The following is a 12,903-nucleotide window of genomic DNA, read 5'->3' as shown; positions in this document are numbered from 1 at the left end:
GCTCTTAAATAGTCCCAGAAGGTTCAGGACCTGAGGGCTTTGTGAGCTCACCCAAGTAACCATTATCTTATCCTTAGAATATTGAACCATCTTCAGACAGAGCATTGATAGGTGAACCTAGGCTCAGAGACCAATGTTGAACCAACCTCTCAAGGAGTCCATTTTACCTGCTGTGGAATTTTGCTTCTGCATGAAAATATTGTCACCAGTAAAACATTCTCTTCTTTCCTAACCCCTCCAAGGAAAACTCAATATGGAGCCTGGGAATAAGATTTTAAACCCAACTTCCAGTTCCAATGTAGACAACCAAGTCACAACATAATATACCAGGGATGTCAAAAAAAATGTATACAAGTGGACATTTTGGTCAACGTTGCTCAAGCAGTAGTTTGCCATAATCTGCACGTTGAGCACCTCTTGTAATTGCAGAAGCCAAACATGACTTGTATTCATCTTTTGTTATCAGTATTTATTATTATAATTTTAATACAGTTTTCCTTTCTTAAAATGGCATCATCTGTATTTTTATTTGACTCTGCAGACTTCTGCTAGGAGACTTCAAATATAAATCCCTAAATGCTTTACTGGGACGAGTTTATATATCCATACAATGGAATACTGTTCAGCACTAAAAAGGAATAAACTGTTACATGCTACAATATGGATGACCCTTGAAAACATGCTAAGCAAAAGAAGCCAGTTACTTTTATGATTCCATTTTAAGTGAAATGCCCAATATAGACCAATCTAGATCGAAACTAAAAGTAGATTCATTATTGCCTATGACTAGGTAGTGGGGAGAGGGGTTTACTCACTGCAAATGTACATAGGGGATCTTATTAGGATGACGCAATTGTTCTAAAACTGAATTGTGGTGATGTTTGCACAACTCTGTAAATTTACTAAAAATCATTGCATTGTATACTTAAGACAGATGAATATTACGGTATATAAATTGTACTTTGATAAAGCTGTTAAAATTTTAAATGTGGTTTTTAAAATAAATAGGATAGATGGAAAGAGTATGGGCATATTCAACTCTTCAATTGTGTCATCAGTGGAAAACAGGACTACTCGAGCGGGGCGGGGGGCATGATTTTTGGGAAGAAAAAGAAATTCATGAACAGTTGAGGCCCAAACTATTGTACATAGGTGTCACATTCAGCTGGGTTTTAGAAATTTCTATTAGCACAAAGAGAGAAATATTTCCTCTTTTACTGTTACAACATGCAATCTGTCACTGAGGCCTGCGTCTTCTGATTCTGTCTCCCCTCATCAACCTACCCTTCCATTCTTACTACCTTAGCTTTAATCCATAACTGCACCACTGTCCTCCCACCCACTGTAGTGAAATGGCCCCTGGGGAAGGTATTCCCTAGTGGGAGACCTGGGCAAGGACATTGGTAGTGAAAGCTGAACTAAAAACTTGACCAGGATAACTGACAGAGATTTTGTGCAGATGCATTTGCCTCCCCTACAGCTGGCTGTGCAGATACTCACGAGGCCTTTCTCTGTTTTAGTCTGAAATTAGATGTGTCTTTCTCTAAAGCACTATTGTAGCTGGGTATGAGTCAGCCAGGAAAAAAAAAAGCCAGAGGCAGGGAGAAGGGGAGAGAGGCTGGAAGGAGTTGGATAAGAGATTTTCTGTGGGAATTTGGCAACCAAATTTCAGCCTAAAAATCCTACTTGCAGTCTTATGATCACACTGTAACTCAGTATAACTCAGCTCTTAGAATTTACTAAGACTTTATATGTTGAGGCCACAGGAGGACAGGAAAGTTGAGGAATACATGTCTCAGGCAATATACCTGTGTACCCAGCAAGCTAGGACAGTAGCTGGGTCCATGGGACCACTGGAGAAGTTAAGGAAAATTATTTTCCTCTAGGGGTATGGGAGATGAGCTGGCATTAAACAATTGCAAAACACTCTATAATCCCTGATTATCTAAAATGTCTCCTTAAAACACATCAAGGAAGTGGCAAGTAGGAATAAGGGGAACTCTATTCTGCCCTAAGAAGGTGGGGTTTGACTGTCATTGGTTGGTTCGATTGGCAGTGATGTTTACAGTCATGGCTGCTTGTAAAGGCAGAGGCTTTTCAACACAAAGAGGAAAGAGACAGAAAATACCAGGTTAATCATGCTTCTTCCATTTTAGAGACTTCAGAAAATAGCCCTGGTGGAGTATGAGACTATGTGGCATGCCAAGGAACAATAAGTCTGTAAGCTTCCTTGCAAACCAGGGCTTCAATCTTGCCAATGAGGAGGGTGAGGCTAATGACCCATCTGGTCTTCTTGAGCCAATTCAGAAAGGCATAGGGCTGTCTCTCTGTTTTTCTGATGGGAGACCAGAGAACTCGGACATGGTTCTTGACCAAAGGCTTGGCCTCCACTCTGGCTGAAAAAAAATCCACAACTTTTTGAGGAGATTCAGATGGTGATCCAGAACTTTGTTTTTTCCCTTACTCCCCACAAGAGGCTCCTTCCCCCAACCACTTTCATCCACAATAATCTTTTCTTCTTCAAAACCTTACATGATTTACTGTCTGTATGCTTGAAAATAGTATTTCTTATATCTGGCATTAATTTATTATTTAACCGTTTGATAGCTCACTATCCATATCTTCAACTAGAATGGGAGTGCCTTGCCCAAGGCCATGTCTGTATCTTACAAAGAGGTTGGCATAAAGTAAGTCTACTAACCAGCTGGATGACTGGAGCGGTCAGTTACTGCCCTTCTCTGAATCTGTTTCCTCATTTGTAAAATAAATAGGTTAACTAAATAGTCTCTAAAATTCTTTCCAGTCTATATTTGACGGTCTATAAACTGTTTCTTAAGTGATTCTCCCTTTGGGCTTAATTAAGACTAAGCTCACTGTGTGCTCTCAAAAGGGATAATTTGGATCAATAACATCAAGACAGTAAGGAGAACCGACTGGAGGGAAGCTACTTATTTTAACAAAAGAGACACAACTATATCTCCCTAAAATAGCAGCATGGTAGTGTGAAAACTAATGTGAGCTTTGCAGTCAAACCTGGATTCAAATCCTAATGTGTTAGCAGTTTGATCCTGGGCAAATGCTTACCTTTTCTCCGAGACCCAGTTTCCTCATCAATAAAATGGACATAGTATCTAACTTCAATTTTTAAACCAGAAAAAATATATCAAAATGATTTTTAAGATATCTACCTTGGTCATTTGCACTTGTCTTATTAGGGAGACTACTTCAGGGACTGTGTAGATGCCTGACCACTGGCCTATACACCTGAAGCTGAATAATATTGAATGTCTCTCTCTCTCTCTCTTTCTCTCTTTCTCTCTCTCTCTCTCTCTCTCTCTCTCTCTCTCTCTCTCTCTATATATATATATATATATATATATATATATATATATATATATATATATATCAAACACACACACACACACACACACACACACACACACACACGGGATGTGGAGTACAGCATAGGGAATAGAGTCAATGGAATTGTATGTAACAGCTATATACAATGTCAGAGGGGTAGTAGATTGGAGGAAGGGGTTTGTCACTTTGAGAGGGGTGTAAATGTCTAACTACTACATTGCTTTGTACACCTGAAACTAATTTTAAAAAAGAGCAATAACTTGTTTATTGAAGAAGGCAAACCTTGAGTTGCTGATTGAAGTGGTTCCATAATAGTGCACACAAAGGTACACCGTTAAGTAGGATCATAATATCTTCAGGATATTGTGAAGGTCCAGGAATTTGCATTTCATAATAGCCTTCTGTGGCCTATATTCCTGGTCATCCATTTTGGTAAGGAACCCAGGTAGCCTATCCTTCTATGTAGTTATACCCTTGAGATGTAGCAAGGTTGTCATTTATTCTCCAGACTCTATTATCTATCATTTTATGCACTGAGCTCCCACTTGTATAGGACTTCTGAAGGGGTCCCAAGATTTGCTTTAGACACAACATACATATGTTCCACAGAGAACCATAGTAATTATTAATAGGTGGTGAAAGAGCTGCAGTCCTACTTGGATCCCATTTTGCTAACAGTGGGAGGATACAGGTGATGGTATTTAAAAAGCAGCAAAGAAGCCTCCTTCCCCCAAATGCAAAGTTCATTTCACTTATGCTCATCATATAAGGAGTTTTTCTCCTCACTGGTCTGAGATTATCTTGAAGTTGCTGTGATAGGTAACTCAGGAAAGAGACAATTTATTGTTTTTTTGAGTCACCATGTTTATTCAAATGAACTTCCAAATTAAAACAAGCATGGTATATTTCTTTTTCTGTTGTTCTTTTAAAATTACTGTGTGACAACATTTAACTAAAATTCAATTCTTTAAACTAGAGCCAGAAGCACAGATTCATAAAACTTCCCATTTCAAAGTTGTCTTCCAGATTGTTCTACATGAAGGAGGCTGTGTGAGTGAAATAGTGGACCAAGTAGAGTTATGATGAAAGAGATAAAGAGGGAGACTGAAATTGAAAAAAAGAAACTTACCTGGGGACGTTTCCACACCACCTTTCCAGGAAGCAGTCGGTTGTAAAAAAGTGAATCATTCTCAGTCAGAAAGGTTGGATCACAGAAAAGTCTACCATCTTTGATGCATTCCTGCTTCAGTTCCTGGTACTTCTGGTTTTTGAAGAGCTTCAGAGGAGGACCCATAGCATCAAACTATGTCTAGAATGAGAAAAAAATAACTGTTATTAGAGGAAGTTCTCAAGTCTTTTAAAAATTACCTGAGATTAGACAAATTGTAGTCATCCCAGTGACTTATTCCCGCAGGTAAGCACTTCAAGTTTGGCTTTAATGGAAAAGTCACCCTTTACAGGGAAAGATGGGTCCAGGTTCTGTAACTACAGTGGTACCTTGGTTTTTGAACGTAATCTGTTCAGGAAGACCATTCGAGTTCTGAAACGTTTGAAAACAGCTAACAGCTAGGCCTCAGGATCTTTCACTCAGCGGAAGCCGAGTGACATGTTCGACTTCGAGGAGTGTTCGAAAATCGAAGCATTTACTTCCGGGTTTACGGCATTCGTTAATCGAAATGTTTGTCGATGGAGACTTTCAAAAACCGAGGCACTACTGTAATTAGTTTGGGGCTTTGGATAGGGCACCCAAGCTATTCTGTGGCCTCAGTTTTTTTTATCCAATAAAGGAAGTAATATGGGCCTTAATAATCTTATTGGAAAAATAAATAATAAATGTTAAGATTGCTAGTTAGATATGAGCCATTATAATTTAAAGGACAATCTTCCATTTCACACTGGCAGGGAGGAGTTCATGGCAAATAATTTGAATATGAAGAAATAAATCTCTTTAGTATATTCAGAATAAGTTAGTGCCCTGTGGGCCACACACTTTGTGCTTGAAGGGAGAAGCAGCCCCTTTCACTTCTAACAAGCCCTTTTACACAGTCCCTTTCCTTTCATTGTTAAAGATTTTGCACTTTTATTACTGTCCAGGAAGGCTAATGCAAGAAACAGATCTGGGCAGATGACCTCCAAAGACAAGGAAAGATAGAAAGATTGTGTGTGTCTTTCTTCTTCAAAGTCTAATGTGTAATCATTTTCCCTTGATAAATGGCAGACTCTGAAATTCAATTACACTAATTTTGTGGACTATAGATTCTTATCCCATGGCAATACATTGCTGCTTTCTTTAAAAAAAAAAATTTCCTATGGCTAAACAGTGAATTAATATAGTGGTTCTTCAGGCAATGTATACTGGAGTGTCCCACACACAAATACCCCCAACAACTGTTTTTCATGAGGATAATTTGAAAGGAAAATTTGATTTTAAATAGCTCTGGGGTCATAATAGGATTTTTAATGCCTTTTCTTGATTCACAAAGATGGATTTGGATGATTTTAATGATCCTCTCATGGCATTCAACAGTAAATAGGAGGGAGGTTGTGAAATGTACATGGCGCCAATTATTTAAAAATATATTTTAAGGATAATTGTCTATATTCTATGATTACATGAGGATTCAAAATAAAACGTCTAAGGTCAGAGTATCTGCTAAAAATGTACGAAATATGAAAAAAAACAGCTAATTTTCACTTTAAAGAGTATCTGTGTAGGTAATACAGTTCAAAACCCAATTATTGCATGTGCTCGAACTTATAACAAACACTACTGTGCCTCTTACTTTATTCCTGGAAGGCTTGGTGGATTGTCAGAGACTGGAGACTGTAAATGGGGGATAGTCTGCGGCAATTAGGATATTTAATTTGCCAGAACCTCTTAGTCCCTGATCACTTTGGATAAATGAGTGTTTCCTGTTCTTAGGAAGGCCCTCTGCCCATCAGTCTCCCTTGCTGCTCAGTCAAATGGCAAGGCAAGCAGGAGCCTGTGAAAGTGATACCTGTTATAAAAAGAGGGCCTGTCTACACACTGAAGCAGTATCAATTGAAAAGAAAATCAACTTTGATTGTAAAAACCAGTATGATCCCAGTAGGCTCTTTCGGAGGTAGAATGTACAGCTGTTGTGGATGGGTCAAGCTTTTTGACCAGCATTTTGGGGATGAACAGTAAATAAAGAATAGCGGGCTATCAGCTTGAACTTTGACAGATTTTCATTAGAGTACAATTGTAGTCTGACTTGCAGAGTAGAATTGACCCCCATTCTGAGTAGGTATTAGGATAACTGTGTTCCACTTGCTGTGACCTTGATTTCTTTGTGCCTCAATTTTCTCATTAGGGGAATGGGGTTATCTATCCTGCCCTCCTTACACTGTGGCTGTACCTGTTGAAATGGTTAGTGTAAAATTATTTTGAATGGTTAGTAGAAAAAGCTCCATAAATACAAGACATACATTGCAAGCCCTCTCATTGCCTGGCACAGAGCTGGGCACGTAACCATTGTTCATGAAATATTTGTTGAATGGGGTGAATGTCTTACATAGAAAATTAATGTTTATATGGCATGTCGTTGTTCGAAATGTACATTTTAGTTCACGTTCTCTAAACATGGCAACCGTGTTTAGTACATATTATCTATGCCCTTCATTTTGTATCTGCAGAAATGGCAGCTCAGAGAAGAGGCACTTAGAAACTTGCACAGCCAACTCAAACCTGGGTCTGTGTAATGCCAGATTTAGTGTGCAGCTTTCCATCACATCACACTGCTTCTTTTGGTTACTGCCTTTTTAAAGAAAGGCGATTATATATATATATATATATATATATATATATATATATATATATTAGCTCAAATGAGAAAAACCCTTAAAAGCGAACATCATACCTAAATTTGAGGCATTCTGCCTATAATTAATTGTCCTGGTGGATACTAAAAAGGTTCTTTATTTCTGTGGTTTAATGATCACTGGAGAATCTGAACCCTTCACATCTGAGGGTTCATCAGTTAACCCTCAGAAAATTTTGGAAACCCACAAATTTGTAAGTTGTGTTTCTCATATACAACTTGCCATGTGAGAGGGTAGGAGAGTGGAGAAGGAAATGTTCCTTCTTTGCTATCTTGCTGAACTCAGCTGTGAAGACAACAGAGCCTTTAGGTTAACAACCATGTATTAACAAAGTCAGTAAACAGAATCAAATCTAGGGCTTTTAGCTTGTGGAGGCAGGATATGGAGTACAGCATAGGTAATAGAGTCAGTCAATGGGAATATAACAGGTATATATGAGGTCAGAGGGGTAGTAGATTTGGGGAGGGGGTTACCACTTTTTGAGGGGTGTAAACGTCTAATTTTTAAATTGTTTTGTACACCTGAAACTAATTAAAAAACCTAGGGCTTTTAGGAAAAGAGCCTCTAGCTAACAAATAGCTAACAAAGGTAACATGCACATCTAAGAAGTGGGACACTGTGTCCTGAGGGCAAGTATCATGGGTGGTTGGGTGAAGCAGAGTGTGGGGTTTTGAACTGAGATAATGGTCTTAAGCAGTACTATTTGAATTGGGACCCACCACCTAGAGATAGAGCTGGAAGAAGGCTGAGTGGATGAAGGCAAGCGGGAGGGGTGGATGCAGAGATTGCAAAGTTGAGAATTGTCATGGAAGTTGAGGGAGCCTCCTTCCACGTAGAATACAAGGCAGCAGTAAGGAAAATTTTTCTCCTCACTGGACTGGAAAACTTGGGGAGCAATGCAAACTCTTAAGAGGAATATCACTTGTTTGTTACCTATGGGTTAGCCTTAAAATAGAAACAAGATTTTGCTCTAAAACGTGAAATCTGCCTCAGTTTATTAAATTGAATTATAACCGATAGAGGGAACCCAGTCTGCAGTTTACAAACTGCTGTTGGATTGCAGTGAATGGGAGGGTAAAGGAGGGTACTTAAGGGGGAGAGAGGGAGAGAGCATGGTTTCAGGGGTGTTGTCTCTGGCTAGTTTCTCCTTTTCCCCAGGTTTTACCTTGTGCTGTACGTGGGACAAAATTGGAGGTAAAAGCAATTAGGAGTTTTTGTAAAGCAAACCGAATACAGAAGACCTAAGTCTGCCCTGGCATGAAGTATGGGTCACGTTAGCCACGATCAACAGTTCCTTTCCTCACACCTGGGAATAGTGTGTTGAAAGAAATGAGGATTGGATAAGGTGACAGAATAACAATTAGCATCCACATGTTACTTAGAGAATAGTACTTTCCATGTCTACACAAGCAGAGTCCATCCACATCTATGGACAGGCATCTACCAGAAGACATATGGGTGTTCAGATTCAGATTGTTAGCCAGATATTCTGGGGTCTGAAAAGGACCATAAAAATTCTCTGATCCAGCTTTATCTAGGACGTATCTATTCTGCCCAGAGAGAAAACTCTGTTCAAAGAAATTCAAAGAAAAAAAAGAGCACACAACTTCCTTTAATTCCATTGTTAAAAAACTCTATCAAAAATAAAAAGCAATTCAAAATCATAAAAAAACACAGGTAGTCAGGAGATCCAAGATCAAGTCCCAAATACCAGCATTTAGTGTAGGTAATATCTCTGTCCCTCAGTTTCTCCATAGCACAATGGGAATATGATGACTGCCCCCTATATCTCAAGGTGTTATTGGGGGAATCTAATAAAATTAAGTACATGAACATACTTATTAACTGTTAAGGATAAAATTAATGTAAGACAGTAGTATTAGGAAACAGTCTTTATTTTAGAAAATTAAATCCCTTTTCTGTCCTTAGTAGAAAACGAGGGGATTTGATCACATGCTTTCAATAAGATACTCAAGGACATTTAAAAGACCAACATAAAATGGCTCCTCCACCATTCAATACCTCCTCTCTTTTTCACCTCTCCCTTTTGGCTGACTTGCCCCGATACAGGTTTTTTCCCTCTTGCATGAATAAGTTCGTCCTATAAGTCTAATTTTACAGCCTTTCGAGAATCTAATCCCAATTTTTATAGAATGGTATGCTGGAAGGACTCTTAGAAATCACTTAACCCAAATCCTTGCTTTTACAGGAAGGTGAGGGAACCTGCCCAAGGTTGCATAGTTAATGACATATCTGGCACTAAAACCTGGACCACCTGACACTTTTCACCACAATTTTTTAAAAAGGGGTTGGGGGATGTGTGCAAACACAAAACCTCAAGACATTGCTTTGGAAAATTCTCATTGTTCTCTTCTTACAAGAATGCACTTAGGAGTTTTATTTTTGAATTGCAAGCTGTCAGGAGCTTTGATTTGATGATTTCAAATCAAAGCTAATCAAGAAACACTGTTTTGGGGTCACAAAGGGGCTGTTTCTGCTTTTAATTTAGGAACTGAAAACTCCCAAGGATAGAGATAGCTTGCTTTTTAACCTATTCCTGACTACACAAATGTTGTTAGGCTTTTCCCTAGACTGCTAGGGACTCTAAGGATAAATAAAGACTGCTATTCAAATCCAAAGGATTCACACACACACACACACACACACACACACACACACACACAGGTGCATGCATGTACATGCACACAAACTGCTAGAGGAATAAAAGAGTTAATTAGCAGCCCCCAAAGAATCTTTTTTAAATTCTTTTAGAATATAAAATATTCTTAATTTCACAACGAAGATTAGCAAATACGACATTAGCCAAATTTTAATAAAACATTAGTACAAACCAGGATGTTTTATCCTGAAGCCAGAAGACTGTCAGGAAGGCAGAATTTGTTTAATCTTCCTCTGTGCTTTTCACCAAACTTCAAGCTCCAAATCCTCACAACCAATTTTTAATTGCAATGCTTCCATCCTTTTTTTTTGCCCTCCCCCCAGCCCACTTTGTTCAGGTAGCCCAGTTAAACCCCTAGAACACCAGTGTACTGTATTCAGGGTGGGAGGATAGAGCCCCAACTGCAAATTAAAGTTCAAACCAAAGCAAGAATCAGAGAAGAACAAAACCAGGCCAGCTAGGGGCTGAAAATGAAATATCCAAGATCAACCTGTCACCAGGACAAGAACATGCCTGCTGTGCAGACAGGACAGACTCCTGCCACCACTCCCTCTCATCTAACAGTACACAACCCATGCGCTCCACTTCCAGAGCTTAAAGGCCTTTTGTACACAGTGTGGTTCCAAGATTTTGTCTGCATTTCAATAATTTGCCCATAGCTGTGGGTTAGCAAAAGCTAGAATGAAGCCTTGACAGTCAGCTTGGATTCACCCTCTCACTTGCCCAAGGAAGGTTTGTCCTTTCTTACCAGAGATTTTGGATAACAGAAGACAACAAAACAAACAAACAAACAAACAAAACAGAAATCACCAGAAAAATATCATTGCCAAACAACCACAATCACTCCACACACACTCAAAAATAACAAATCAAAAAATTCCATTAGTTTGGAAGTTTCCAAACTACTATTACACATGCACATTGGATTCAGACAAACCATAAAATTATAGCTGTGGATTTCGACTAACTATAAAGTTCAAGTTTCGTCACCTTTCTTATACACCAAGTTATCAAGCAAATAAAATTCCAGGATAAGTTTGCAAATACCCTCTCTACTCACCTGAGTTATCCCACTTTTCTGCTCCTGCTGCCGCTGCTGCTGCTCTTGGCCAAGTAACCCCTACAAAGTCTGTTCAGTCAATGCAGCTGAACAAAGATTCTGGCTTTCTTAACCTTAAAACTATTTGGGCTGTACCAAGCTCTGCTCACAGGGGGAGGTGACTCGCAGAAACTTCAGGAGACTTTGCCCCGCCTAGCAGTTAGAAACTGATCCCTGCATTCAGAAACTGAGTCATGAGGAAAATCTGGAAAGCACCCCTGCCAGATGTGCAGACAGCATGCCCACTCCAGACCCACCCACCAACAAATCGGAAAACCCAGGAAGCCACGTTTGAAAGCTCTCTCTCTTCCAAGAAGAAATAGGACTTTTCTGCCCCAGGGTTAATAGTGCAAACATAGACATTATTTGAGAGAGAACATGGCAAGAAAAATCTTGAAGTGTTGGCAGTTCTTGTGGGCCAGGCTGCAGACATAGCCATTGTACACGGATCTACGATAGTGATGAGGACTTCAGCAAGCGAGTGGGAGTGAAAGAGGAGCTAATGGAGCACAGGAAAGAAAAGTTTGCTCTGTGAAGTAATTTGGCCAAGGGAAGAGAGAAGGCATCATTAAGAGGGAGGTGAATGGAGTTTGATTCTATGGCAGTTGTAAGAAGCTTAATTTCTAGCAACAGGGGTGTGGAGATTTTGCCTGGCAGTGTTATGTAAAAAGCAGAGCATATAACTGTGTTTTCTCTGAAAGACCAACCAAAAGGCTTCATTCAACAGGATCAGACTCCTGTGAAATGCTATGTAGTCAAGGTCCTGTTCCTTGAGACAGTCACTGAAACACAATTCCAGGGACACAGTTGTCAAGTTGTTGTTAATTATTTTAGTTTTCACATGTCATTTAATTTTCATCTCATTCCCCACCTCTCCCAACCAATGTGGTTTTAAACTTTTGACCTGAAATTACCACCCTTATCCCTGCATTAATTCTTCTTTTGGAGAGAGAGAGGAGAGAGGATAGAGGATAGAGGAGAGAGGAGAGAGGAGAGAGAAGAGAAGAGAGAGGAGAAGAGAGAGAAGAGAGAGAAGAAGGAGAAGAGAGAGACGAGAGAGGAGAGAAACACAAGTGAGCAAGGGGAAGCCTAAGAAACAAGGGAAGTGTGCTCTTCCTGTTCACTGGCCCCATACTAATATTTTCATGAAATATCTGAGCAGTTGCCCTCTTGGGGGTGATTTCACCCCCATTGAGAATATATACTTTATATCACCAAGTTTCTTTTATCTGCATATTTGATCAACCAGACTAATAAAAGTATTGAATGACTTAGAGTACAGGACAGAATACTGCAGCACCATCTTTGAGCCCTCTCCTTGTTAACAATCACTTTTAATAAGGCTATTCAAACTTAAAGCAATCCATGTAATTTCTGCCACCACCCAGCTCCTATTTCTCTATCTTCTCCATGAAGATACCATAAGACTTTTCAAATGTCTTGCCAAAGTTCAGATACATTATGCTATAGTATTCCTTCACCTACCCTTCTGGATACCCATTCAAAAAGAGGAAATGGACTTAGTTAAGCATGACTTGCTATTAGTGAGCTAACGCTTACCCTAGTGATTTCCGCTCCCTTTCTAAAGCCTCAACAATGATCTGCTTAATGGTGCATGGTATACTTTTGCCAAAGACCAGTGCCATGTTTACTGGTCTAGTTTCCAGAATCCACATTTCACACCCTGCTAAACTACCGCATCTTTTCTTTCACTAAAAAGTGGAACAATGTTTGACTCTTTGCCTCTTTTACCTCTTCCCTTTGCCATAATTTCTCATAGATTACTGACTCTGTGATCATATCTGCACATTCTCTAGTAGTCTCAGATGTAATTTGTCTGGGCCTGGAAACTTGAACTCATTGAAGGAAGCTAAATGCTCCCTTATTATCTCCTCATGTATCTTGAGCTTAATTCTCT

The 12,903-nt window shown here is 39.4% G+C and overlaps 1 protein-coding gene across 1 annotated transcript in view; it reads right to left on the bottom strand.

Annotated features, from left to right (window-relative positions):
* Window positions 1–11,059, bottom strand: part of CAPN6 (calpain 6) — a 31,072-nt gene extending 20,013 nt beyond the window's left edge. The window contains exons 1-2 of the mRNA XM_033120181.1: window positions 10,947–11,059; window positions 4,493–4,672 (exon numbers count right to left, since the gene is read on the bottom strand). Coding sequence (XP_032976072.1) covers window positions 4,493–4,657 — 165 coding nt within the window. The 5' untranslated portion in view covers window positions 4,658–4,672; window positions 10,947–11,059. The remainder of the gene's footprint in view (window positions 1–4,492; window positions 4,673–10,946) is intronic.
* Between the last annotated feature and the right edge of the window lie 1,844 nt (window positions 11,060–12,903).

Source organism: Rhinolophus ferrumequinum, chromosome X (genome assembly GCF_004115265.2).
Source record: "Rhinolophus ferrumequinum isolate MPI-CBG mRhiFer1 chromosome X, mRhiFer1_v1.p, whole genome shotgun sequence".
Classification (NCBI taxonomy): domain Eukaryota; kingdom Metazoa; phylum Chordata; class Mammalia; order Chiroptera; family Rhinolophidae; genus Rhinolophus; species Rhinolophus ferrumequinum.
This window is presented reverse-complemented; position numbering and strand designations above follow the sequence as displayed.